This window comes from Dermacentor variabilis, chromosome 2 (assembly GCF_050947875.1).
Source record: "Dermacentor variabilis isolate Ectoservices chromosome 2, ASM5094787v1, whole genome shotgun sequence".
NCBI classification, from domain to species: domain Eukaryota; kingdom Metazoa; phylum Arthropoda; class Arachnida; order Ixodida; family Ixodidae; genus Dermacentor; species Dermacentor variabilis.
This window is the reverse complement of record NC_134569.1, coordinates 47,717,500-47,744,011: the sequence shown is the minus strand read 5'-3', so window position 1 is coordinate 47,744,011 and position 26,512 is coordinate 47,717,500. Positions and strand designations below refer to the sequence as shown.

The 26,512-nt window shown below is 48.0% G+C and overlaps 1 protein-coding gene across 2 annotated transcripts in view; it reads right to left on the bottom strand.

Annotated features, from left to right (window-relative positions):
• Positions 1-341: 341 nt before the first annotated feature.
• The window catches only part of LOC142571791 (aquaporin-9-like), an 84,857-nt gene continuing 58,686 nt past the window's right edge, over positions 342-26,512 (bottom strand). The window contains exons 3-7 of one of the 2 annotated variants that reach the window (XM_075680402.1): positions 15,224-15,361; positions 12,587-12,705; positions 10,161-10,378; positions 6,793-6,950; positions 342-2,082 (exon numbers count right to left, since the gene is read on the bottom strand). In XM_075680402.1, coding sequence (XP_075536517.1) covers positions 2,066-2,082; positions 6,793-6,950; positions 10,161-10,378; positions 12,587-12,705; positions 15,224-15,361 — 650 coding nt within the window. In that variant the 3' untranslated portion in view covers positions 342-2,065. Of the gene's footprint in view, positions 2,083-5,767; positions 6,003-6,792; positions 6,951-10,160; positions 10,379-12,586; positions 12,706-15,223; positions 15,362-26,512 lie in introns of those variants that run through there. The other variant, XM_075680401.1, reaches the window with a different exon arrangement.

Here is a 26,512-nt window from a genome sequence, read left to right as displayed (position 1 = left end):
TCGGTGGCTCGCAAACTTCTGTTCCTCAGGTAGGCAACACGTTGGTTGTGCAGAACACAGGAACACATGCACTGCACTGTGGTTAATTGTTCGAGCACGTCTGTGCGCTGAGAATTCCCGTGCAAACATTGTTGCCAAAATTTTGGAATTAGTTCGCGTTCTTCTGTCCATGTTTTCGTCTTGGTCACTGCGTTCCATTCTTCGTGGTACGTCGTGCAACTTGGCCACGCAACGTAATACTTCACCTTACAAATCCTGCCACTGATATTGTGGCCGCTTAATGTGGGGGTTCTCTTCAACCCTCCTGGAAATCTCGACCAAATTCAGAACACGAGACAGCATCACAGGGTGACAAAAGGCAAATCACTCTTTATTTCAGTTCCCGTCACTACGCCAGAAGCTCAGAAAATGCACCAATATCGTAGTTCCAACACTTGACCGTTCGCGAGCTCTCGCGTATTCTCATACGGCAGATATATAAACGTACCAAAGCGTTAAGGCAGTGAAGACACTATTTGATCCTACAAGCACCGACGGCAACACCTTTGCGCGTGCAATGCGCTCGTCGAACGCTTTCTACTCCGCTAGATAGCATTCTATTTCATCGCAGTTTTTACGCTCCGTTTCACGATAATACGGCAGTGAAGTGAAAGTCACGAGGCTTACTCAGGTGCTCGAGCATGCGCCCGAGACTGAGGCCATGATGTACGGATGCTCAGCGACATGTGCATTGACACCTCACTCTCCAGAATGGATGACGTCAGCTGCAGGTTCCACTTCAATACCACATTACTGTGGCACTGAGCGTAAATTCACAGCGCGTGCAGTCCTACGGCTCGCTTTGTACTCTCGAGTTACCCTGGTTCGTTCGTGTGCTTGTACTCGCGCCGCCCCATCACCGCGCGCGCGACAACAGCCTCACTTAGCCTGAGTCCGGTGAGAGTGCTGGTGCAAAAACTGCAAGCCATAGATGTCCTCAGTTCACGTCAATTTTTTTCTGAGGCCACGGCACCTGGCTCCTTGGAAGTGAAGAGCCTAAAGGTAGCTCTCGACTAAGGCACGGTTGTGAAAGGTAGACGAGCAGCGAAAGAACTGCAATAAATAATTAATTATCGTAAACTCCTTCGGTTTACTCTTCAGTACAGCAAGTTCACTTCGGAAGTGGCAAGGTCTATCTCCGGAATCAAACACTTAGGTTCCAGTTGGTCGTTTGATAAAGATTGGGTGTTTTCTTTACAGTGGACCTCCCTGGACATCACGAATCATGCGACGCCCTGCCCTGTCACTGAAACCTGCGCTGAACCTGCTCTTCACTAAACCCTTCGGTCCGGTGAGCCATGGTAAGACACAAACCACTCTGGACACTTAGTATGTGACCTACTTGTGAACTGAATAATGCGAAATTCAGAAACATATGGAGCCGTAAGTCATCCTTTACTATACAACTCAGTGAAAACAGTTTCAGAGCTCCGAATGGTGCGTGCATGATGCCACGTGCTGGCATGGCAAAGAGGATTTGCCGTGGTAAGTTCGCACTGTTGTCCCATTGTTTTCTTTTGCCAACTTTAAGGAAGAAAAAAAGGGGGTGGGGGTGTCACAGTCACAAAGCAATAACTGTAGCGCGCCGTTATAAAATTCCAAACTGTGAAATTTTTTTTTCTTTTTTTTTTTTTGGGGGGGGGGGGGGCTTGTTTAAAGCTTGCCATTTTTCTTGAAAAAAGAAAAGAATGCACACATTCTGTTGAAAAACTGTCGATGTAATTTTTCTGGTTTCTTTCAGCCGTGTCTAGAGAGGTAGCTGCACAGCAAGATGAGGAGAGTAACAATTTCAACATGCAACGTGGTTTGGGCATGGAGTACACGTATATATATCTACGGCTGCTTCAAGCTCATCTCGTTGTGTGAATGAAGGGTTCACGGGGACGTGTTTATGACGTAATGCGTGACCATCACTGGCATCTGTCAGTTGCAGTGTTGGTGTGATCGAGCCATGGTAACGAAGATGCGACCGTCGTCCGTTCCGAACTGTGCGGGTGATTTCTGGAAGACGACGTTCGTTGTTCTGCTAGGCCGCTGTTTTGTCTGCAAGAAACAAAACAAAAAGAACGACACAAAGGTGTAGAGCTAGTGGGCCTGTCGCCATCGTCGCATACGCAAACTAACATATATAACAAAGCAGGCCAGCCGGTGGCAGCAGCTGAAGGTTGAGCTCACAGAGATCATTCCAACAGCAAAAGCGAGCTTAGCAGAGCTGCGATTATCAGGTGAGAGAGCAAGCGAAGCGACAGCTAAAGAATAACCGGAACGAACTTTACAAGTGGAGTTGAATGATCATGATTGCGGTGGAAGTCAGCCCGTACGAGAGAGCGAAGGAAAGCACAGAATTGGGTGCAAAGCAAGCGGAAATGTGACGAGCGGCACTCTTCTTGTGACGGCAACCTTTATATAGGCGCGCATTTTACGTTTTCACACTTCACCATGGTCCTATATACGTACTATTTCGTGGGAACACCAGTGCAAGAACAACAACGCCTGAGGGTAGAAAGGACACAAGCATAGCCCCTGTTATTTTTTATGATGCCTCTCCGCAATACATGGGAGTCAGTGGTTCATTGCGGTGGCACCACATTTCCCAGTCATTTTAACGCGATAGCAATAGAAAATCCTGTATCGGTGTCGGCGTCGGCGGAGTTGTCCGTGAACGAGAATTGCCATATATATTTAGGTATACGCGGGTTATATTGCCACACCCTTGTATCACTAAAGTTGCTCATACCTTCTCTTACATTGTTGACAAAGATATTCCTCGTAATTTTGAGAATGACAGCCGACAAACAAATGTCATGAGACATAACACCGACAGCCGCATGCCTTTTCCTTTGATATTAAATCTTCTCAGACTTAAATAATATAAGTGCGAAACAATAACAGAAACTGGGCGTTCCCTCTCAATGAGTAAACACAGCCGCTTGACGAAAACGTTTTCATCGAGTGGTCGTGGTAAAAACGCGCATCGTAATTAAAGGTTGCCATAGATCGGCTGATGCGATGCGACGAAATTTGTGCAGCACAATTGATTGGCGCAGTGGGCACAGGTCGCGAGTTGTTGGACAGTGTTGGGGAGTGCGTTTCTTCTGCGATAAGCTTGATTAGGCTTTGATGAAGATGATGTCGCATAGAAGAAGAAAGCAAATTTCTCTGAAGTCTGAGCCTATTAAACAGGTTAAGCGGGTTGCAAAGACCCACTAAGAGCTGGAAGTGGTAAAAAAAAACGGCTAATTAACAAATCCCGGTGGCTAAAGAACATGACGCGATATTTACAAGTCCGTGAGACCGAGAGAGAGGTGAGTGAGGGATTTATTTGGCGCCATCTCTCTTCACGCGTAGGTCCAATGCCGCGTAGTCTGCAATATGTCCCGCAACTGCCTCGATTTAGCCCGCCACCCAAACACCCTGGAGCTATTTATGTGTAGGCAAGCGTTCCTAGCAACGCGAGACGGCTTAGCGTGGAGAAGCAAGCAGTGAACTACTTTTACAAGCTGCCTCCCACAACGTCTGCACACACGCCAAAAATTTCTGTGCCTTGTTTCCCCGTTGCTCGCACTTTCATTCGTAATAGTCCTACTCACGGTTTACGAGGCTGTTACGCACTCTGTATCTAAGCTGACCATTCAGTCTACCGCAAGTTATCTTACATGAATGTCTGACTACTGTGAAATTAGTCACATGTGCGCACGTTAAGAAAACGTTCCAGAAAAGTAAAAAAATAAAAATAAAGCGTGTGGGCACGTGCTATTAATTCTGTGTGAAAGAAACCGGGGCCCTTATCGGAATAAGTTCTTACGCTAAATTCCTTTGTACGAGAATATTCCAGCCAATCCTGATGCTGGGAATGCATTATTCTTATTCGCAGGGAGAGTCCCCTCCTCCATTTCCTTTGAGACAAGTAACACGCAGTCCTCTTCCTAAATTTTGCATGTCACCAACGTTTGGTCAAGAGACGCTACCCTATGTGGCGAATATCCTGTGGCTTTTCCGTGCTCTATATATATATATATATATATATATATATATATGTGCTTGTCTTGACGACGTGATCCTCCAGAGCTACGAATGTTTGGAAGTAGAATATACGCCCCGCTCCATAACGTGAAACTAGCTGTAGTCCCGTGATGAATTTCGAAAAAGGATGCACACATTGCTTAACACATTGTCCGTTTCCCGAGTCCTGTTTGACCGAGCGGTTTCACAGAGTGCTTCCAGCGGAGAAGTAACGTAAGAAACTGCATACGGTTAGAAACACTAGGCCAGTTTGTCGAGCAGAACATACTAGGAAAGTGCGTGTCTTGTCTCGGTTCTTCCTCGTCAGTTCTGCGTGCACTTTAAGCGATAAACAAGATAATTAAGGATTGAAGTTTGGTCTCATCGATGCAGGTTCGTACATAACTAGCACAATATGTGCAGAGAAATATAGCACGGATGCGACAATAAAGGCACAGCAAGAACGCCAGTGTCGTGCCCTTTCCGTCCGCATTTACGTTCCTTAGTTTCGTGTCAGTACAAAATGTGCCGTGGCTGTTCCACGCTTTCTTGCTTACGGGTTGTGCATGACAGAGTTGCTGTCCGGTTACGGGCATTCCGGGGCATTGAGGCGAACGCTACAGGAAGTGCCGAAAAACGACTGCCGGTAAACGTGTACGACTTGACATTGAAGAAAGTATTGTCTTCTTTGTGAACAATGGATCGGGACGCCGGAAACAAAGCGGCGATATGCTCTCCTGCTAAACTTATAGCCACGTGCGGACGAGGAAAGAAAAGAAGATATTGTTGATCCGTCGATGTCGCATTTGAATAAGTGCAGCAATAGCGCATCCATAGAGATCGCTCATTAAAACGGCGTTTCCGTTACATGCATGCCACGCTATTTCAGTTGCACACGCAAGTGTTATATGACCCATTGCCGCAGCACCGGACTTTGCAGCTTTCGGTGGACCGTCACGAGCCTTGATCGCATTTATGCGCCCGTTTTCTCTTCTTTTTATCTTTCCTTCTCTTCTCTTTCAGTCCCTCTTAGTGCAGGGTAGCTATTCGGACGTTACACTGGTTGCGCTTTCTCTCTCTCTCTCTCTCATCTTTATCTCGCACTTGGTATTCAGCACCCTCCATCAATGAAGCTTCGTTACACAAAGAACCTTTGTAATTTAGAGGTCCGCTTCATTGGTGGCGTCCGGCGACGTGATATGCGACAGATAGTAGCCGTTGAAATTACGTAGTGTGTCGGTCCGCATTTTGGCGCAGGCTACATATGCTTCAAGGTGTTTCTTTTACAACATTTCTTTCAGGAACAACTTTTCCCGTGACAAAGAAGAGCAGTCGAAGAGACAGCGAAAGATGAATTTAAATGGGAAAAAAATGTTTCTGGGAGACAGACTTGATGAGACACACTTGAGCTTCGATCATTCAGACAGCATTAGAAAGGTGCATAGTGAGCGTTGCAGGAAAAGAAGACAAGCAAGAAAAACAAACACTTGTGAGCACGTAAGTATTGCAGAGAAACACTTGTTATATTATTGAAAACATAAAATCGTGAACTAACTTTGTACACGATCTATTAGCAATGAAACAGGGGAAAAAAAGATGCATAACAAATGTCTCAATAAAAATATCTACATTTTGCTTGTTTGAGTTTTCCTTCCTTGATTCTTGTACGCACGTATGTTTGTTCCTATATGGAACACGTTGGTCTACGTGGAAGCACAGAGTGAATTAGAGTGACTGATGAAATGATAGCTTTATTGAATGGGGAACGTCACAGGGCTATAAAGAGGCTGATTCGTTTGGCACGAGATCTAGAATTATTTGATTTTTTTCTTCGACAACGCTCGCCACAGTCCGTTCCGGCGCCTTTATGAGCGCATGTGTTGTTCCACTGTTGTCCGTAATGTGATAAGTTGCCGAGTGAAGACCAACTGTGTACACGCCCGTGTAACCGGTGATCTCACCTATAGTAAGAAAGAAGGAACCAATGCAGAAACAAATGGAAAGCTGCAACATGAACTAATGGCAGAGAGAAACACAGCTAATAGCTGCGCGAATAAGGTGTATTTTCACGCGACATACTAAACAACACCAGCTGGTACGTCAATTGGAAAACACTCGCATTTATGCGACGTATGTGCGTGCGTGCGGTTTTCCCCCTTCTGCACTTTCGCTCTTGTGCAGAGTGTAGGTATGTGAGGTTTACTTCCCATATTGGGCAAATGGGCCTCGACTCGAAAGAGAAGACAGCGCGCTTCAAGGTTATTATTATTATTATTATTATTATTATTATTATTATTATTATTATTATTATTATTATTATTATTATTATTATTATTAAGTTATAGCCTTCGATATTGGTCGACACACGAAGCACGAACCTTTCTTAGGAATATTTAGTACCACGCGTTGCTTGAGAAATGCACCTTCCCTCCAGTGCATGCTAGACTAGATGCTATGAGCGCGTTAACTTTTGTTACAAAATTTTTCCCTTGGGAATCGCCGTGGACTGTCACCGAAGCGAAATGATTACTGCAGTGCAGAGGTGACGTTGATGTCCACTTTCACGAGTCTAAGTGCAGCGTCGAGTGAAGGGACGTTCTGAAATACGGTTGACAGTGTCCGTTTGTAATAAGTAATTCTGCCTTTCGTGGAGAAGTCGCTGCTACCACTTGCGAGAAGCAATGCGAGTGCAGAAAGCGACGGAAAGGATGCATCGTGCGCACATGCGCTCGTGAGGCGCGCGATACTGACCGGCCCTGGGCGCCAGCGGCAGCAGATTGACCCCCTCGGGTCCGTCCTTGGGCTGCGGCTTCGAGATGTGCATGCCAACGCCCAGCACGTACAGCCAGGTGCCGATCAGGCCGCCCAGGTGAGGCACGAACATCGGTATCCACCAGAAGTTGCGGAACCTGCGTTTGTCACAACACTGTATTAGCACCCGACCTTTGCTTTTCCTAAGTGCGACAAGAGACACGTAGCGGCGCGACAATCGGTCACAGGGTCGCCGAGAAAGAAGAACGCCGCATGCACGTGTGTGCACGCGAATATATCAAGCTAGCGCACGCGACTCGAGCGGTCGCATTCACGTCGCGCTCTCCGGGGCCATCTGGGGCCATGCATGGCTGGTGGTCGCGGAGTAGTCGCGACGGCTTCCTCCCCTGAACCGCCTCCATAATAAATAGTGACTCCGGACGCCCAAGCCAGCCATGCCAGCATCAGCACTACTCGAACACGGCGAACGTGACGGCACCATCCGTGTGCCAGCAGAGCTCTCGCGCCTCTACGGCCTCCAGGAGTTGTATACGTCGCCAACCCAGCCATCTGGTTTATGCTGTTCCATGGACAGCCACGTCTTCATCAAGAACGAGATGCCTCCACAGGCTTCTAACAAAGCGAGCCGCTCATTTACTTCCGGCACGCGACTCGCGGCAGCAGTTTATCGATGCACACCCGCGCCGCACAGAACTTCGGCTACAGCTGGTAAAGAACAGCGGGCACCGATCGAAATCAGAAGGACGGTCGATTAATTAGGTTTAACTGAGCTGGATTGTTGTGTCTCAGAAGAATGTTGGTGTAGGCCAGTTGGTGAATCATGATTTGAAAACTTACCTCAAAGATTACACGGGACGGAGACAAACCGCTTCGTGTTGTCTCTTCCTTCGTTCCGTGTGTTCCTTGCGGTAACTTCCCAAATCATTATAGTGTCCCTCCAGGCAGCGTATCTTAGGTCTTTAAGTGCGCCACAAAATATATAAATAGAATAAGAAGATCCACCCACGACTACGCTACTCCCTTATGCGAAATTTGAGCGCATCTCTATACGTGATTTCATTTGGGGATATGTCGGGGCAAAGAAATTGAGAGAGACATGTAGCAGAGTCGGCAATCGTCGAAAATCTGATCTACGCGTCAGGCGCGTCGGCTTTTATACATGACTCGTCGAAGTTTCCACTGTGTAATCGCTCGTGCTGTGTGGCTTCCAGTAAGTACTACACAATTCGCGTCGCGCATACAATCGGATTACAAAACAATCTCAAACCGTGACAATCGAAACGAGCGCGAATGTAGATTGTAGACCAAACCAAGCAAACCAAACGAGCGCGAGCGAGAGCTGACGCGAGCAGACGATAGTACGAAACGAGCGGTCCGGCTGAGACCAGATACGAGTACGCATCGAGCTGAAGGGCGTGTCACTGAAGGACTCGTTGTTCTCTGCCGGTCGCGGTGCGCCGTCTTTCTCTCGCTCCGCGTTCGCTCTTTCATCTTTCGCTGTGCTCGTTCGCTCGGTTACGACGCCGCCGACGCCGACGCTCTTGGCAGGAACGGGCGCTAAAGCTGCGCTCTAAAAATAAAGGCAATAAATAAGATCAGCTCTTGTAGCGCTCAATGTGATAACCCGCATTATTAGCGCTGGTGTTCACTTTTTCGTTGACTACACCATCATCAATTCGCAGTGCCTGCTTGAGACGGCAGTGCCGACAGATGATCACTGGGGCCAAGAATAAATGCGCTTTCGAAATCTCTTTTAAAGCGAAACTGTCTTAGCGAGCCCTGCCGGACGTTGCTGACCGGGGCGGCGGGCGCCGTACAGCTCACAGACAGGGCAGCACTTGTATAACAAAGTGGCGCATTCGTAGCCCCATGTGTACTTCTCCTCCAGATGTGCCGGTCGCCGGCTTCATTCCACTTCACATAACTACCTTAAAAACCCCTCTAGGGGTTATTACATAAGAGGCGGATATACAGAAATAATCAGATACTTTAATCACGTGTTATTAACGTGACAGGAATCTGTCACGTTTCGGGAAAAGTGTGACGGGCAGGTGACAGAGGCAATTCTGTGGGAAAGCTCCGTTCTCTATGAAGTTGCGCAGTGATATACTAACAAATGGCTAAATAGCTGAACTGCAATAAATATGCGCCGCAGAAGTCCTTTATTAAAGCGAAGCTTTATCGTGGCTTCTTTCGCGGGGTCGCGTGCATCTGCTGGTCGGTTTCTCGCCGCTTAAAGTGCGCCGACGCAGTAGAGGCCGACAGAGAAAAGTGGGCCTATCCCAAACACAGCGTGATGCGCGGTCGCATGAGTAACGGGGGGAGATGCGTGATACCGTCTTGCCTGGCGCAGGCAAGTAATTGCTATGCTGCAGAACACTGCGCAGAAGGTTAACATATGTATATAGCATTCAACCGGCCGGCCTCTTCTCATAGATGCCAATATGAGCGTTGAATGTAAACGAAACAATTAGGCAACATGAGCCTCTTTGAAAGCGTTCCACTTCCAATGCAAAAGGATGTATAAGTTGGGCGAGTTGGTACGGTAACATATCCTTGGATTGCAGCGCGAAGTAACACACTCAGAGACTATAGAAGAAAACAGGACGAGCGCTTTCTTCTCGTCTCTTTGTGTGTGTGTGTGTCACTTCGCGGTACAATCCAAGAATGCGTTCCACTTCTTTCAGAGAAGATACGCCGCCTTGGGTACACCATATGTGAGGCCTTCGATATACCAGGGCAAATCAGAAAGTTTTTGCCCCTACTTTTTTTTTTTTTTGCCAAATTACGACTATGCGAAGTCAGCACATCCATTCCCAGTGGTAGACCTTTCTTGAACCGGCCTCGCCTTATTTGCCGGTAGCTCCGCGGCACGGCGCTGCTGTCATTTGTTGAAGATGGCGGTTGAGCTTTGCACGTCCACGGAATACGAGCAGCGAAGTGCGATTCGTCTTTTATGGAGCAAGGGACGAACGCCCATCGAAATCCACGGGGAAATGCAGCCCACGTATGGGGTAAAATGTCTCGCTTTGAGAAGTCTGAGATGGTGGCTTTGTGATTCACGTGCAATGATGAAGCCAAGACAGCACTCCGATGGTGGTTCCACAGTCACCCGAACGAATTCTCACAGGGGCATCTCAGATTTAGTGCTGCAATGGGACAAACGTCTGAACCGGCGTGGAGACTATGTGGGGAAATAGTGTATAAGGTACGTAGAATTGTACGTTATATTTTTAATCACCTGTATTTACCTTATTTTGGCTAATAAAAAACAGGGGCAAGGACTTCCTGATTCTCCCTCGCACTTATCGGCTACAGGAAGGTATGCAGCGCTTCGGAATATTTACGTGAACGTCTCGGCTCCGTATCCGACGAGCGCGCTGAGCACGCGTGCCGGGAAGTCCCTGGCAGGATTGACGGCGGCCATGCAGTTGGCGCCGTAGGCCCAGCACAGCGCCACCACCATGATGCCGATGAGGAAGGCGTGCATGCCCTTGGTCGTGTTTGCGTTGCGGTCGTCCAGGATCACCATGATGGTGAACATGAGCAGGGCCGAGCAGATGATCTGCAAAGATCATAGTCGCCTTCACACGCACTGCATCTACACCAGTCGTTGTCGCTTCCTTTTTTTTTCTAAAAGTGAAAATTAACATTTCATTTCTCGTTCATACAGAATGGTGGTCAAAGTGGAGGACTCGAGACTAATTTAGACCGTCTTCGGTCCTTTAACGTACGCGTACGCCGTATTCAAATCCACTTAGTCACCGCGGCAAGTTAAAGGTAAGCTATAAGCTACAACGCCAAAACAATAAATCGGCTACGTTTACAGCAAAACGTTTCTGAAACGGACTGGAAACTTTCTTCTTTAAGGTGTTCCTCAAGCGATGTTCTTGAAAACGTTGCAACAAACGAACTTATTTCCTACATCATAGTAATATGCCCTGTCTGAGAACAGGTGAGGACATGTAAATATTAAGACGCGGTTATCCAGAGGCTGATGACAACGAAGCAAAACTAACTCCCTTGTTCAGTAAAGAAAAATATACGGTAAGTTAGTCAGTGTCTTGATCGAAAGTAATTTCACCGGTGACGACGGGAGATTTGAGACTTAACTGCAATCTTTGCGTTGTACTACTACAGGTGAGGACATTAGGAAATGCCCTATCCTAATTCTAGTGCTTCTATCCTTGTGGTTCTAGCCCACAAGGTCGCGCCGGACTCGATACCTTGGAAAGAGTCTGAACAAAGCTTCGCGCGACTGTGTTTTCTTTGGCGAGATCAAACTGAGCGCACATACGCAGAACTCGAAAATTAAGCGGGGCGCGCGCGTCCGCCAGATTCGAGAGTCAAAGTGTTTGTGTTTTAGTAGAAAGGCGGATCAGCTTATAGCGTGCACGCAGGGATCAAAGACAAGAAGGTATTCGCCGTGCCGGAAAGGTTTGCCTTCAAGGGCTGCCTGCGGACGGTCGCGACGTTCCTTTCTCGATTGTACTGGCGCGAACTGCAGCACGTTGATTCTATCGCAGTTCCCAAACAACGGCTGGCCTCTACGAACCCAGGCTGGACGGGCTGTTTTTCTCTCGCCTGCGCAAGGCCGGGGGCCCCCGCGAGGGACGAAGGGCAAGGGCGCGGTACGTAAGGGGGCTGCGAGGTCAAGTGGGGGGCCGCACCGCGCGCAGGATGCGCCCGAATGGCGGGCGGCTAAAAGTGGTAGCCATGCAGCTCTCCGGACGCATTCTTCTCTGACAAGTAGGGCACGTCAACTCGAGCTTGGCGCTCTTCCATCGCTCCCTCACCGTTACAGCTAAAAAGTGCGTACTTAAACGAGATCGGACTGTGTTTATTCTTGAAGTACGAAGCAGTGACCCCAAAGGTTGTCGCACTCGCCGGCGTTTCCGCTCTCCTCAGTTTTGCAGGGGATTCAATTGATAGCGGCCTTCAGACGACGACAACACGACTGAGACGCGAGACCGTAAACACGGCAGGCCGAGCGAGGCGCCGTTTGCAGTTGTGCTTACACGGACCCTAAAGAAAAACAAACTATTACTGATAGTTACTTTGACCCAATGCGCTGAGCACGAGGTCACGTGTTCGACTCCCTGCCCCGGTGGCGTATTTCGATGAAAACGGAATGCAAAAGCGCTCTCCATACGTAACCACAACCTCCAGAGTTCTCGGGCTCCTCAATGGTGTACGTTCACTTCATGGATGAAGAAAACTAACGCTGTTTCTTGCCCAAGTATATTACTGTGTGCTGCGAAACATGTAATCTGCGTGCATCGTTCCATTTATCACCGATTCACAAGGAGTAGCACTCTAGGTGTGCCGGCATGAAAACCTCTTTTTTCAGTGAATAGCCCTCATTTTCTTTCTTTCTCTTAGGCATGGAGTTAATCAGATGAGGAAAGTAGTTGTCCCTGCAGAAGGCAGTAACCAACACATCAGAAGGCTACAGCCAGAAACAAAATATGCTCAGTGGAGTTGTTCATATATAACTAACTCCGTATCATGTCCAATTACCATGACACGTCAACTCGGTGTAGTACAACGTCTAACGTAGGCGCTCAACAATTAATGCTGCAGAAGACTCTTGCGAAGATGATCTGCCAACTAGCGAAAAAGAAAACGTGTTTGTTTCCTATGCTAAACACCTTCCTACTCTTCTAGGTTGCAGGAAAAATACTAGGTCGTTCTGCTGTTCGCTCAAGTATAGTGCTGCATTTCACTCTACTGACACCAAAGCAGGAGGTGACGCAAGCACGATCTCGCTCACCGTGTCGAAGACGCAGACGGAAAGGTGCACGTTGTCGTTGGGGTAAGTGGTGAGCAAGATTCCCGTGCCGTTCTTCCCGAAGATTTGGCGCTCGCCGCCGTCGACGCTGTCCAGCAGGTCTGCACGCAAGACGAGTTCACTCGCTGTCAGAACAACATCCTGATGCACATCATCGCATCTTTGCCTATTGAAATCGTGTTTATTTGGAGGAATCCTGGCGCAAAAAAAAAATGGAGGAGTGAGGAAAAGGATAACTGAAAGACAGGGAGATTAAGCAGTTACTGAGCCCGGTTGGCTACCCTGCTCTGTGGAAGAGAAAGGTGAGGGAAAGCAGATTCGAGAGGGAACTACGGTTTGGATGTGGAATGGAGGGTTCAATAGCCAGCTAACCCAATGGAGAATAACTTTCTTTTATTTTCTGTCCGTTCTGTAAAACTGAACCTCAAGAAGAACCCAGCATAACACTGAAAGCATAAATAGTTTATTCTAGAGTATATATTCAGAAATAAAAAAATACACTTTTCACCAGCTGAACTTGTGGTATTTGTTACCGCCCACGCTTTACTACCAATCACTCTCCCCCTTCGTGCCGACTTTCTCCACAGAAGAATTGGTAACGCTGTTTCTCACAAAAGTGAAGTAATAAGACAAAGTGACAGAGTGGGCACGTTATAGCGAGCAAGTGGCGTGGTCCGCGTTACGCATTTCGCTCCAGCCCCCTCGACTCGGCTTGTTTTAATCTCTTGCACGGCATGAAACGTTGCATCACCTCCTTGTACTAAATGAGTGCCCGGACACGACGCGAAATGGACAGAATTCCTGCACATTCAGAACGCTACACGCGTGTCCAGCAGGCTGCTGTAGATGCGGGCCCTCGTAATGAACGTTCGACGCCGCATAGTATACGTGGCCGGAATGAACGATGACGCGGCTCATCGCCTCCCGCGCGCTTCCATGTGCTCCTCTGCGCCCGGTAGTCCTTCTTCTTCAAGTTCACGGGCACCCTTGACTCTGCTATACACCACGCTCCCCTCTCTTAATTCGTTCTGTTTTGTTTTGTTTTGTTTTCTGCCTTCGTGCGACAATTGCCTCAATGAGACCGTTATTTTTTTATTATTTTTTAATAGACGGGCGGTGGGGAAGGCAGTCCATATTTTCTGACGCTAGCAGCCTCATTCGCCTTATGGATATTTCATATTTCTTTCTTTTGCTTGTGCAAGCCATGCGTTTCTCAAACGATGTAGTTAGAGAAACGCATGGCACATTAAAATATTGAAAGCAAAGAAATATTGAACGTCTAGAATACATTTGAGGCGTACGAAGTCGAGTTTATTTTCTTGTTCTTTCTTAAAAGTTTGCATACACATTTTTGCACAACGAAGCTAACGGAGGCCTGCTAATGCAGTGGGATTATTAGAAGTAGAAGCAGCAATAGCTCATGCTTGCTCTCGAATATACATATATATAGCACGACACCTGTTACGTTTATGTAGTTTCAATTTCATTTTTAATAAAGCTGCATGTTCACTCCTACGTTTGCTATATATAATGCGGGAGGTATGTAAAAAACTTGCGTGAGATAACGCCACGCATCCTTCCCAACGTCAACCATTCTGGTAAACTAATCTTGCCGTTTGCTGCACTATTGACAAAGAGTGCCTATACATGCACGCATAAAGGTTCATTGCCATCTTTTGTCTTTTTCTTAATTCCGCCATATGTACCCGTCACGAAAGTTTGTCACTAAAGGTAGCTTAGCAATCCTTCGTTCTTTTTTTTTCCCTTACATGTTGTCTAAGTGGTTCGCTCAATTACGAGAAACAAATGAATAGCCTCGGTAACTTTATAATTCTCTTGCTCTTTACTTGGAATGTGAACGATACCCAGAGAGCGCAAACAATTCGGGAACTGACGGTGTCAGGGTATCTACTACGTTGGCACAATTGCGATCGGCTATGAAAGCGCTGCTGCGGTATTTAAAAGACAATGGACTTTCTGACAGATTGTGACTTCACTGTGTGACGCAGGATTGTACGGTGACACTGCGTAACACTAGGAACGCCTTTGCGGGATGCGTGACAGTGCCCACAGAAACAGTTTGTGTGTACGTGCGTGTGTGGGTAGTTTCTTTCTCTTTTTCTTTAATCCTACTCTCTCTCACCTATCACAATCCCTTTGCCCCTCCCCCAATACAGGGTAGCCAACCGGAGATAATCTCTGGTTAACCTCCCTGTCTTTATACATACATACATACATACATACATACATACATACATACATACATACATACATACATACATACATACATACATACATACGTACGTACGTACGTACGTGTGTGTGTGTGTGTGTGTGTGTGTGTGTGTGTGTGTGTGTGTGTGTGTGTGTGTGTGTGTGTGTGTGTGTGTGTGTGTGTGTGTGTGTGTGTGTGTGTGTGTGTGTGTGTGTGTGCGTGTGATTTATGAAAGATATACGAAAGTCCTGGTTATGTTACCATAAGAAATATTGCGGCATTTTTTTTCTAAGCGTACAACATATCCCACGTCACTGCTAACGATGAAGAGAACTTGCCACAACTTTTTTCCTAGTGTTGTGGTAAATAGGAACACACTACAGGCAGGTGTGCCTCCTCCGTACCAATGTAGTTGAAGTAGAGGATGGCCGAGGCGAGGAATGCGCCCAGGTGCTGTCCAAGTATGTAGTGCGGTACCTTGCGCCATGGCAGCTTGCCAACGCTGGCGAACGATGTCGTCACAATCGGGTTCACGTGGCCACCTGCATAAAGGAGTTCCGTTACAGGAGGCCCAGAGAGACAGAGAGCGAGAGAAAGAAAAAAAACAGAGGAAAGGCTGGGAGGTTAACACCAGACAGAAAATTTTGGTTTGCCACCGTTCACAGGGGGAAGGTGAAAAGAAATTTTAAGGGTTAGAAACGAAGAAAGAATGTTGGGCAAGGAAACGCAAATAGGCGAACGAAAATCTTGGAGGTCACACAAATCGCTGTCACAGCTTATACGGCACGGAGCTGCTGCCGTTCGTACGTTTATTTCGCGCCCAAATGGCGCAGCAGCGGCGACTAGTAATGGTTACGTCATATTGTCACGATAATGAGTCAAAAATCTAGCTGTTTACAGGGTAAACGCGCGCCCAGGAAAATAAAAGTACAAGCTTCGATGTACAACGATAGCGGCGAGTACAGAACCGTTGAAATCTGATCTACGAGTAGAGTGCATCGGCTTTATTTTACGCGACTCTATCATTATGCATTCTGGCGCGGCCACCTTTTGCTCGCGCACGTTCCAGAATGTACACCGTTGCTCGCGTCGCGCCCGCTAACGCATTATACAAGTTTTTTTTTTTTTTAATAAAATCTGGCGACAACATTCGGGCAAGTTCCGATACACGAAGGCACGTCTTGCACCGAGCGATAACTTTGTAACAGTAGTCGGCCGGTGAAAAATTGTCAACGAAAAAAAAAGACACTGTACGCGTGCCAACATTAATGGCATCGAGAGCTAGTTTTTACATTCACATAAAGATTACGTTCACACACTAAATTCCATAAAATTACTACGAAAGTTCAGATGAAAGTCAGTTGTCGTATACCCCGTCGAAGTATTGGGCAACTATAGACGCGCCTTGCGAAACGGCCATTGACTTCACAGGGCTTTCCTTTTATATGGTCTTAAATATACCTATTTCCTAAATTTGGCGTAAAAATATTTGTGGCTGAGCAAATGCTCGCGTTTGTAAGCGCTCTCGCAAAGCCTAATATGCAAGGCTCTGTGACCGCGCCTACATAATTACCACCCAATTACCGCATTTTTCCCTAACAGCAATTAAACAGCTGTTGCTTTTAGTAAAACTCGTGTATCTTAAAGCGATTGCTGTTATATGACCTCTACCTTGTTCATATTGACGTACTGCTTCGAACGTAAATCAATCGCAGCTGCAGCCAGAAAAAAAAAAAAAGAAAAGAAAAATCGCCCGTTCAGGATTCAATCCTGTATACCACCAAATGCGCGACCACGGAACTCATGCGCGAGCAGCTTTGAAAGCGCTGCATAAAACCGGCTAGCACAGCTGCGCTTCCATCTTTTGGACCATGGCCGGGGATTGCGCAGCGCGATGAGGATGATGACGACAATGATGATGATGGTGGTGGTGGTGGTGGTGTTGGTGGCGGCGGTGGTGGTTAATTTGGACATCCGCTCTGAAACGGGGCGGCGAAAAATAGTCACTCAGCCTGCTTGAGCTAATCAAGTTAAACTACATCTATTGCAATCTAACATACTGCCTATCAATCCGTCACCTTATCTCTCTTCATAAAAACTTCTAGCGCTATATTGTACAGTTGCCTACGCCTGTTGTCATTGTCGGTATCGCGTACGCCCTCTATACTGCTCGGAATGTCGGAAACAAGCACGTATACCGAGAATCAAAAAAGATGATGTCGGCGTGCAGTTTGTCTGACTACCGCGCTACGCCTTGCCTATCCGAGATCTGCGTGTGCTTGTCCTCGACAAACCGTGTGCAATTCTCAGCCACTCCCAAACGCCAAAAGCTCTCTTCCCTTACACGATGCAAATAAATGCGATCAGGTAAAACGCGCAAGTACAAATCGGACAATTAAGATTGCAGTTGGCGCCGTGACTGTACTTGAGGCTCGCACGGGACTAGCGATATTTTTTGTTTGTTCAAAAGTTTTGAGTAATGACTTCAGCCTAACAAAGTATACGAGAATACGCACTAGAACCGCTGGCCATTGTCGCAGCCCGCACGGAAGCCACCCATTATGCAAAAGCAGTTAATTGCGGACGCCTATATGAGCGCGATGAGAAACCCGTCTACTCCGCCTCTCTCTCTCTCTCTCTCTCTCTCTCTCTCTCTCTCTCTCTCTCTCTCTCTCTCTCTCTCTCTCTCTCTCTCTCTCTCTTTCTCTCTCTCTCTCAGACGTGGTCAGTCGAGCACGGCGTGACTTTTTCTCATTGTTTGGATGGGCGTAGAAAAAATGACCTCTTACAGAACGAGCTTCCTTCGTGTGAAGCAATCCTCATACCGGCGTCCTTGGAAAGAGTGATTGGCTAACCGCTGACGCGAACGGTAGTTTGTCCGCAAGGTAAAACGCCGGAGGTCCCGTTTCGGAGACAATGCCAGACGTTGTGCCAAGCGTTTAGGCTTTCTTATCGCTATGCAAAAGTGATGTCGAGCGTTAGGTCGGAGCGGCAGGCTGAAGGCATAAGAAATTACGCTCGCGGAGATGTCGCATAGATTTCGCCTTTTTTCTCTTTAATGAATCGGAAAGCCTGGAGCATGTAGCTAGCCTATGGCGTGCACTCAAATAACAGTCGCATTTCTAGAACCTGCAAAAGGAACTACAATCAGTGAAAACAAACCTAAGAAAGCAAGAGTGCTACGAATATAGCGCTGTAACACTTGCGTATCCTACAACGCCGTGTATCACACGCAGTGAAGTGCTTTTCCTTTAGTGGATAGAAGAGGAAGCGATAGCTGCAAAACAACTTCATTTTTGCTTTCAAAGTAAGTACGATACAAGGAAATGCTGGCACCAGTTGAAGCGATGTGAATAAAATTCATTGGGTGCAAAAGGAAAAGCATAAATTATTACTGATACCGTTGAAAACGGTTCATTTAAACAGAAACGTTGGCGAACCAAGATTACGATTATGTAACACTTCAAGTAAAGGTTTGTAATTTCTGCACACTGCATCCATTTGAACACAAATGTGGACCAACCCTTTCTGTACTACTTCAAAACATAACTGCTATCGTTACCGTGTTAACGTGACTTTTGCAGATGTTGAAATGATAAATTATTTGTATAAATATAATAAGAATATAGTACATGTCGCTCGCCCACTTCCAGGTATTTATTAGCCGTCAATGAGCTCACTGTGCAAAGGGCCTTACAATGGACGCATATGATTGAAAATTAACTATGGTATTATTGCGTATAAATATTGTGGAGCTGTGGTTTTTTCCCTTTTCCATTTCATTCTTTCTTCAATTTTTTATTGAGTAATGTAGAATCATTTATACTCTGCGGACTGCGGAATCCGATTAAGAGTTTAAATTTTCAGGAAGTTGGAGACGGCAGTCAGCAAGAACCGCACAACACTGGTAACCGCATACCAGGCCGCGTGCCCAGTCCGCGGATGTAGTCAGCTTTTTCTTTCAAATCACGCGGCGCGCAAACTTTTGATGCCGACTGTACTCGCCATCGCCTCGCTCACCGATCACACGCAGAAGAAGAATGACACCAACAAAGAGCTGCCCCCGCAGAATTTCAGCTTCGACTCTTCCCTAAGCTGAAACGATCACGCAACGTTCACTTTCTCCGCCCCGCCGGGAAGAGGTGTTGCAGCCGACGAGACGCGACAGCGTCACGCATCCGAGCACCCAAGCACGCCTCCAACGTCGCGTCTCTTTTCTTCCTCGCATAGCCTCAAGTGGGCGTCGAACGACGCGCTTTTCTCGGAAATCTCGGAAACGCGACGCAGATTATAGCGCATGTCGGCTGTGTCGCGCTTATAGTCGTGCCTGCCTGCTTGCCGCCTCTCGATGTTTCACGAACGACCCCCGCCGCAGCATCACTAGGTCGACGCTTGCTATACGCACTCAATGCACCCCGTACCCCACCCACCCCTTGCTGCTATAACCAACCAATTTGTGTGTTGTCACATCTTCACTTAATATGTCTTGTGCGGGTCTTGCGCCTTGTGCATGTCTTCTGCGTGTTCGTTCGAACTAGCACGTGTTACAGACTCATTCTTTTTTCTCTTTTCATCTAACGTTCGCGTTGGTACTGATGGCCGCTATAGGTGTGTTGATCGCGTGCGCCACGCTCAGGTGTTCAATCTTTCGTATAGTTGTCGCTCATGAATTGTAAAATTCACCTGTGTTGGGTGCTTCTGTTCTCTGTCCGAGATTGCAAGCTGCAACACGGTGTCGCCCTAATGTCCGCGAAGTACTAACGCGCTGCACAGTTTGCGCATATGGATAAACGTGAAGTTCATAAGTAACCAACCTGAAGGTCATGCACAATGACTCAAGGTCAATGCATATTATAGACATCTTTCGCAGTATCTAAGCAACACGAGTCTCCGTGCATGCTTATATGTAATTTCATTCCGACATCATACCACGTGGCACCACAGGCGTATAAAGGAAAGAGTGCGTGAAGCCGTATCATATCATATTCATATCCTATGCTGCTTTTATTGAATATCCTTTCTTATTTTGTATGAATTTGTTATTAATCACACTGGCGCAGGGCGCAGTAGACTTTGTTGCTCGTGCTTCAATCATCTAATTAGCCATCCCCGATCAGCCATATAGTCGCTGCAAGGGTCATATACCCTTGACGGTATACATGACGGTATAAGGTAGCTGCTGAGCGTGATTCGCGTTACCGCGACAAACACAACTGGTACGTTTTGTTCAACGAAAAGACCCGCAGGTACTAATACCGTTAGTTAGTCTGTTGTGTAATATCGTTCAAACTGCCGAATTAACAACAAATAAGTGGGAATTCAGTCGACCCGCCTGCTCTTTTGTCCTAATGTCCGCGGCGTCCGTGCTGCTCTGTTTGCATTCCGCGAGAGAGAGAGAGAGAGAGAGAGAGAGAGAGAGAGAGAGAGAGAGAGAGAGAGAGAGAGAGAGAGAGAGATTCTTGTTGGTGGAAGGAAAAATTGGGGTAAAGTGCAGCGCAGTAACTGTCTCTCAGATGAGGACACCGCACCCACTCTATTTACATGCGTGTCAGCGGTGTGTAGGCAACTGCATCCGTGAGAGAGAGAGAGAGAGAGAGAGAGAAAGAAAGCTTGTTTAGTGCTAAACAAAAATGCTTACCGGTGTGTTTGTAAACAAACTGGCATAGCGCAGGTTAGAAGGGCAGGCGACAAATGTTGCCACTCCTTGACTTTTTCGTTGTTCGCCACTCTGATTAACACTCCTTGGAAAATAACACGGAAATATAACCCCGTCAATTAACCTTTCTTTCCGAAGAAACTCGAGTCAGCAGAGTCGGTCCTCTTTCTTTTCTATTTTGCCTGCGCTGAATGCGATGGCAGTGCCGCCGCATCTTCGTGAGGTTACGCTCTGTAGCTTGTCTGCAGAGAGCGTGGAGGAACGAAACATATTAGGAGCGAACACTGGCGTCACGCAGCCAGCCTTGGCAAGCCAACTCCTCGTGAAGCCACTCCCTGCACTCTTTCACGCGAAAAGTCGGCCCAACACGTGACCTCTGAGTCTTGGCGCATTGGCCGAAATGTTGTTGTTCCCGGTAGTTTTTAATTGATGCGCACTTGATCCGCTGCTCTGCCTGCAGGGCGTACGGAGCACGGACAGGTCGAACACCGGAAATTTACCGCGCGCTCTGACGTGACGGTCACGTGTTGGGCCGATACATTTGGCTTCAATCGTGTTGCGCAATCCTCCCTCGAGTGGCTGGGCGTAACAATGGAGTGACGGGCGCTCACAAATTTGTTGGCGCCTCTGTCGCTATCACCAGAAACTCTGTTGGCGCGCGTTTTCAAATCTAGTAAGATGAGCAGTTGCCGACAATATTTGAAAATGCCACTGTTCAGAGCGACGAGCTAAGAATGATAAGAAGCGGAGCGTCAGTGGCGATGTTCTGCAACCTCAACGAGGAACTTTTTCGACGCTAAGTGTTCTCTTTGTTTACAAACGCAGAGCTCTTCCATGACCGTTACGTAAGCAGTTCGGGAAGCACCACCCCAGCAAGAACAAGCAGCAGTCCTTCGCACGCTCTTCGCTCAGCGAAGGCTTCAAAACAAAACGGGCGCCTTCTGGTCGCCATGACAAATGGTCCCCGGCGCTCGCCCTTCGTCAACCCTTTCCTCCAACTGTGCACTATAGGTCAGCCAGCCAGAATTAGACGCCGCGGGGGTGAGTCCGACGCCGAGTGCCAGGCCTAGGAGTGCCGTCTCTCCCCCATCTACTCCCCCTATCTCTCTCAGGGGCCTCAATCGGTCCAGCCCGTGCTCCCTCTTACGTCGCTCGAAATTCCGCTGCGTGACGTTGACTCTTCGTCGCATTGCGTTGTCGCAAACATGGCCGACGCAGTGCGCCTGAAATAACACGCGGAGGATGGAGGCGTGTTCTCCCTGGCCTGGCGTTCACGCGACGCGAAGAGGCAGACACCGGAACAGTGTATAAGTTCGAGCCAACTAGCCCCCCCCCCCCCCCCCTTCGTCCTTCATGGAGCGACGCTGTGGGATCTTGGCCCAGCGGATTCAGCACTCTTTCTGCGGTAGCCACTCTCGAGGCTGAGTTTTTCTTTTGATGTTTTAAGCTCCGCAGTACTATCCACAGTGTCACTAAAGTTCTGAAATCCGTGTTCCAGGTGCAAGACATCGCGTCGCATGTGATTTCCTCCCCTGACAATCGCACCTAAACAACTGCGCAACAGGCGCTCACGGGAGCACTACCCTAAACACCGTGATAGAAAAAAGGAAATGCACAAGAAAAGACACAAAACGATAAGCGATAAGCGCCAGTGCCATGTCCCGCCTTTTCCCTTTCCTGTTGTACGAGCTCAGTTTTCGTATCGCAAAGCCATATCAGCGACCTTAAGTACAGGCTGTACTGAACGGAACTACTCAAGAAATCCATAAGTTACAGAGGTGTGTGTGTGTGTGTGTGTGTGTGTGTGTGTGTGTGTGTGTGTGTGTGTGTGCGTGTGTGTGTGTGTGTGTGTGTGTGCGTGTGCGTGTGCGTGTGCGTGTGTGTGTGTGTGTGTGTGTGCGTGCGTGTGCGTGTGTGTGCGTGCGTGTGTGTGCGTGCGTGTGTGTGCGTGCGTGTGTGTGCGTGCGTGTGCGTGCGTGTGCGTGCGTGTGCGTGCGTGTGTGTGCGTGTGTGTGAGATGACTTTTTTTGTCTGGTTCTTTGTTTGTCTTAACCAACCAACACGTATTTTTGCCAATGATATAGGTAGTGATTGTATATGGTTGTGTTCAATGAAGCACTTTTACTCTTTACGTCCAGTGACGCGCAGTTCTGACGGTGACCAACGCTGACGCCATGTCGTGTGGGATCCCTGTTTTCGACGTATGCGGCGTCTTGTGATTTAAAATAGCTATACAGTCTACATCGCGAGCGTCGCAAACACCCAACACAAGCAACACGCACGTTCGTAGCACGGCCGTGTAGATTAAGAACGCAAAACCTCCGGTGGCATTTCGCGATCGTGTGAGCAGAACACAGAAGTCACTTGTTGGCGCATAATAAATCTACTCTGCGCTCTTTAACTGGGGATCTCCATCGGGCTGCGCCTACTGCCTCACCTACGCATATGGTGAGGCACAAGAACAAGAGAGAAAGAGAGAGAGAAATGGCACGTCAACTCTCACTTCATGCATGCGAATGCTTTTCTAGCGTCATATCCTTGATAAACGCGCAAGTGTGCAACTGCGTTTTTTTTCTCTTTTTAATACTTGTTTCTTTCTCTTCGTAGTAAAAAGTAATTACTCGTCCAACATCTTCTCGATCCCCCTTCTCCGCTGTAAAGTACTAGATCGCTCCCATTTCTTGCACGCTCTCAAGCTGACCATTTTTTTTTTTTTTGTAACTTTGGGAGTCAGAAGGAAGTGTACCAAAAGCAACATAACAAAAGCATCGGAGTAGAAGACGCCGACGGGCCCGGAGAGGTAGGTTTATTCGCAGCCGGTGGAACAGCGTCAAGCGTAAGCAAGCGATGAAGGAGCGGTGGTGAGGAGGAACAGCCGCCCGAGGCGACAGCAACGACACCAGCCGCACCGAAAGCGCCGTCGCTCTACGCGTGCCGCGATTGCCGCGCCCTTCACCTCCAAGAACGGTGCCAAGAGGAAAGAAGAAAATTTCGAGAGCAGGCCGGGCGCCGAGCGGACGCCAGGCAACTTTGGCGGACGACCGCTTTCATAAAGAGAGGCCGAAGAAGGCGGGTATAGCATAAACACGGTAGTCGCCTTCCAAGAATCAATAATGTCACGCACCGTTTAGATCGCAGCCGCGTTTATAGGTATGCACTGTGACTTAGGGATGACATTGTGCACAGTCATGCACACGCACAAGCATAACGTTGTACGCCCCCTTGCACGGCGGCTATGCACTTTTAAAACGGTCGGACCCTTTGGGGAGTATATTTGTCTCAAACGATAGTCGCCGTCAGCCTCGCTTGCATTTCCTTTCTTGATAACTCTGCGCTCACAACTTTCCTGTCGATAATGCTGTGTCAAGCTGATGATGCGCAAGCCGTTCGTGACTTGGTAGCACCGGGCTCGCTGCGTTAAAGAAAGGAAATGCGGGCAAGACAGATGAGGATCATGGTTGTGGGGCAAGACAAGACGGGAGGCTTCAGCTTTTAATGGTGGCATAATCGATATGCTGAGTGCGGCGGCTGTCACGCCAGGCAGGAAAAGAGCCGTTATTATTCGAGAAGTGTTGGCATGCGGGTCTTCGAGCTTCACGTATCACTGTCAGGAAGGCATTACCGCGTCACGTTCCTGTAACTGTGCCGGTCGTAGCCGGTCGTATAGCTTTCCTTGTATAACTTTTTTGCAGCTTTCCAGGCGCACGGACGACGTCGGCTTAGGTCCTTACTCTTCTAGCAGTACGACAAAAGTAATCATTGTCATTTGTACCAACGACAACACAGAAAGTTGGAAAATGTGGCCCCTCATCTGATATTGAACTCGGGAACTACAGCTTCGAAGGATTGATGCTCAAGCCAACTATGACAACGGAACACCAACAGAGTAAACATTATTAAACTGAGTCGCTAAGATGCCAAACCATGCCGTCAAGAATTAGGGCTCTGTATTTGGAAGTGTACGTAATGAACTTTTCCAACTGGTGCGGTTTAACCGCCGACACAACGGTGTACTTCGATTTCACAAAGCTTTTTCGTTACAACGATCTGCTGTGAACGGCTGTAGATGCACTAAATATACCAACCAAAATTAAACATTTCGAATTACTCTGTCATCAGACTCATCACTATCAGAAACTTGCAGCCTGCGCTCAAGCAAGAGAAAGTCCAGAACAATGGGACGTGTTTATTTATTTATTTATTTATTTATTTATTTATTTATTTATTTATTTATTTATTTATTTATTTATTACATACTGCAGACCCTTGGGTCCAAGCAGGTGGGTAGTTTCAAAAAACAGTCATAATACAAAAAACCATCCAGTTAAATTGTTCCATCGGCTCAACGTTTTGACATTGCCGAGACTGCATAAAGTGGCATGCGTGCATACTACGTTGTCATATAATTCGACATATCCGTGGCGTGCAATGCCACGAAGCCGCTCGCAAGCACTCAACGTTTCGATTGCCACCTTCAGCCTGTCTTCCCGCCGCGTGTCATCAAAACATACACGTAGCGTACACTAAGTGTGCCATGCACACATGACCATTGTTAAAGGCAGTGCAAGTTGTTTGGAATCTGGCTGCTGGTACGATCTGTTGGGAACTCGGCGCTGACGCCCGTGGTTGTACCTGGGTCGCAAGCCCCAAGGGTAGCGTTGGCCTGGCGGCCTGGGGTACAACTGGAAGCATCCGAAGGTCCCGGCAAAGCATGAGTCGACTGGTAACAACGAAACAACTTGTTTATTTTAACATCGCAAAGAGTTGGCGGTCAGGTTGACCGAAGTAGAGAGACGGGAGAGCACTTCACTCAACAGAAGAAATCGGAGCCCTCGATTTGGCGTCCGGGGGCAGCTGTTTTTATACTCTCGCAGTTGAGGGCAAGAAGGAACCCCTCAAAAGACGAGCACGTGAATGTACAATGGGCTAATGGTGACGCACACTGTCGTAGCGATGCCGTAGCACCATGTCGAGCACGATCTCGTAGCACCCTGTCGTGGCGCTGCCGGTCGGACACAATGACTGTAATGAGAGGATGGTCCCTGCTTTGGCATCGCCTGTTTCGGGCACAATGACTGGAACGAGATCCCTGCTTTGGCATCGCCTGTTTCGGGCCCAATAACTGGAATGAGATCCCTGCTTTGGCATCGCCTGTTTCGGGCACAATGACTGGAACGAGATCCCTGCTTTGGCATCGCCTGTTTCGGGCCCAATAACTGGAATGAGATCCCTGCTTTGGCATCGCCTGTTTCGGGCACAATGACTGGAATGCGAGGATGATCCCAGGCGGTCGCATCGCCGCAGTCGCGCCTGGAAACACCTGGCGATGAGTGTTGCGGCGACGACGATCGGGCCAAAATGTCTGCCGCCCCGCCGCAGTCGCGCCGGCAAAACCACGTGTCGCAGGCGAAACGCAACAGACCGCCCCGCCGGGGGAAGGAGATCCCGATGGACAGGGGACTGCATCCGCTGTCCGGAGGGATGTCGCTCGATGATGCTCATAACCGAAGTCGGGCGTCCCTCGACGTTTCTTGAGCGCAGCGCACAGAGAAGGCCTCGTTCTCTCGTTCAGGTTCGCACGGGACACTGCAAAGTGACTTCGGGAGAGTTCACATTTTTGTTCTCGTTCCCGGCAAGCGTTAGAACTACGCTGAAACTCAACCGCTCAGTCAGCAAGCACGGCACAACCCTCACTAAGCCCTGCCAGGCTCTTTCCCCTTTTTATACCACTGCCTAGTTCCTTACAGTAGTCTAGCATCACTCAGAACGCGTCCACAAATTGAAAAATTGCACTAGAAAGCATATCATCACTTTGAAACACTAAACAAAAGCAATATGTTAAAAAAAAATCCTGCCTCAGGAAGAAAAACATCAGTAACAAACAATTTTGAGGCTGATTCCTACGTTAGGGGCTTCGACTTAAGCCATCGGCGTTACCGTTGGGACTCCCCTTTTTGTAACGCACCTCAAAGGAATATTGTTGTAAAGCGAGGCTCCAGCGCAGGAGGCGGCCATTTTTGGGAGAGATGGTCTGCAG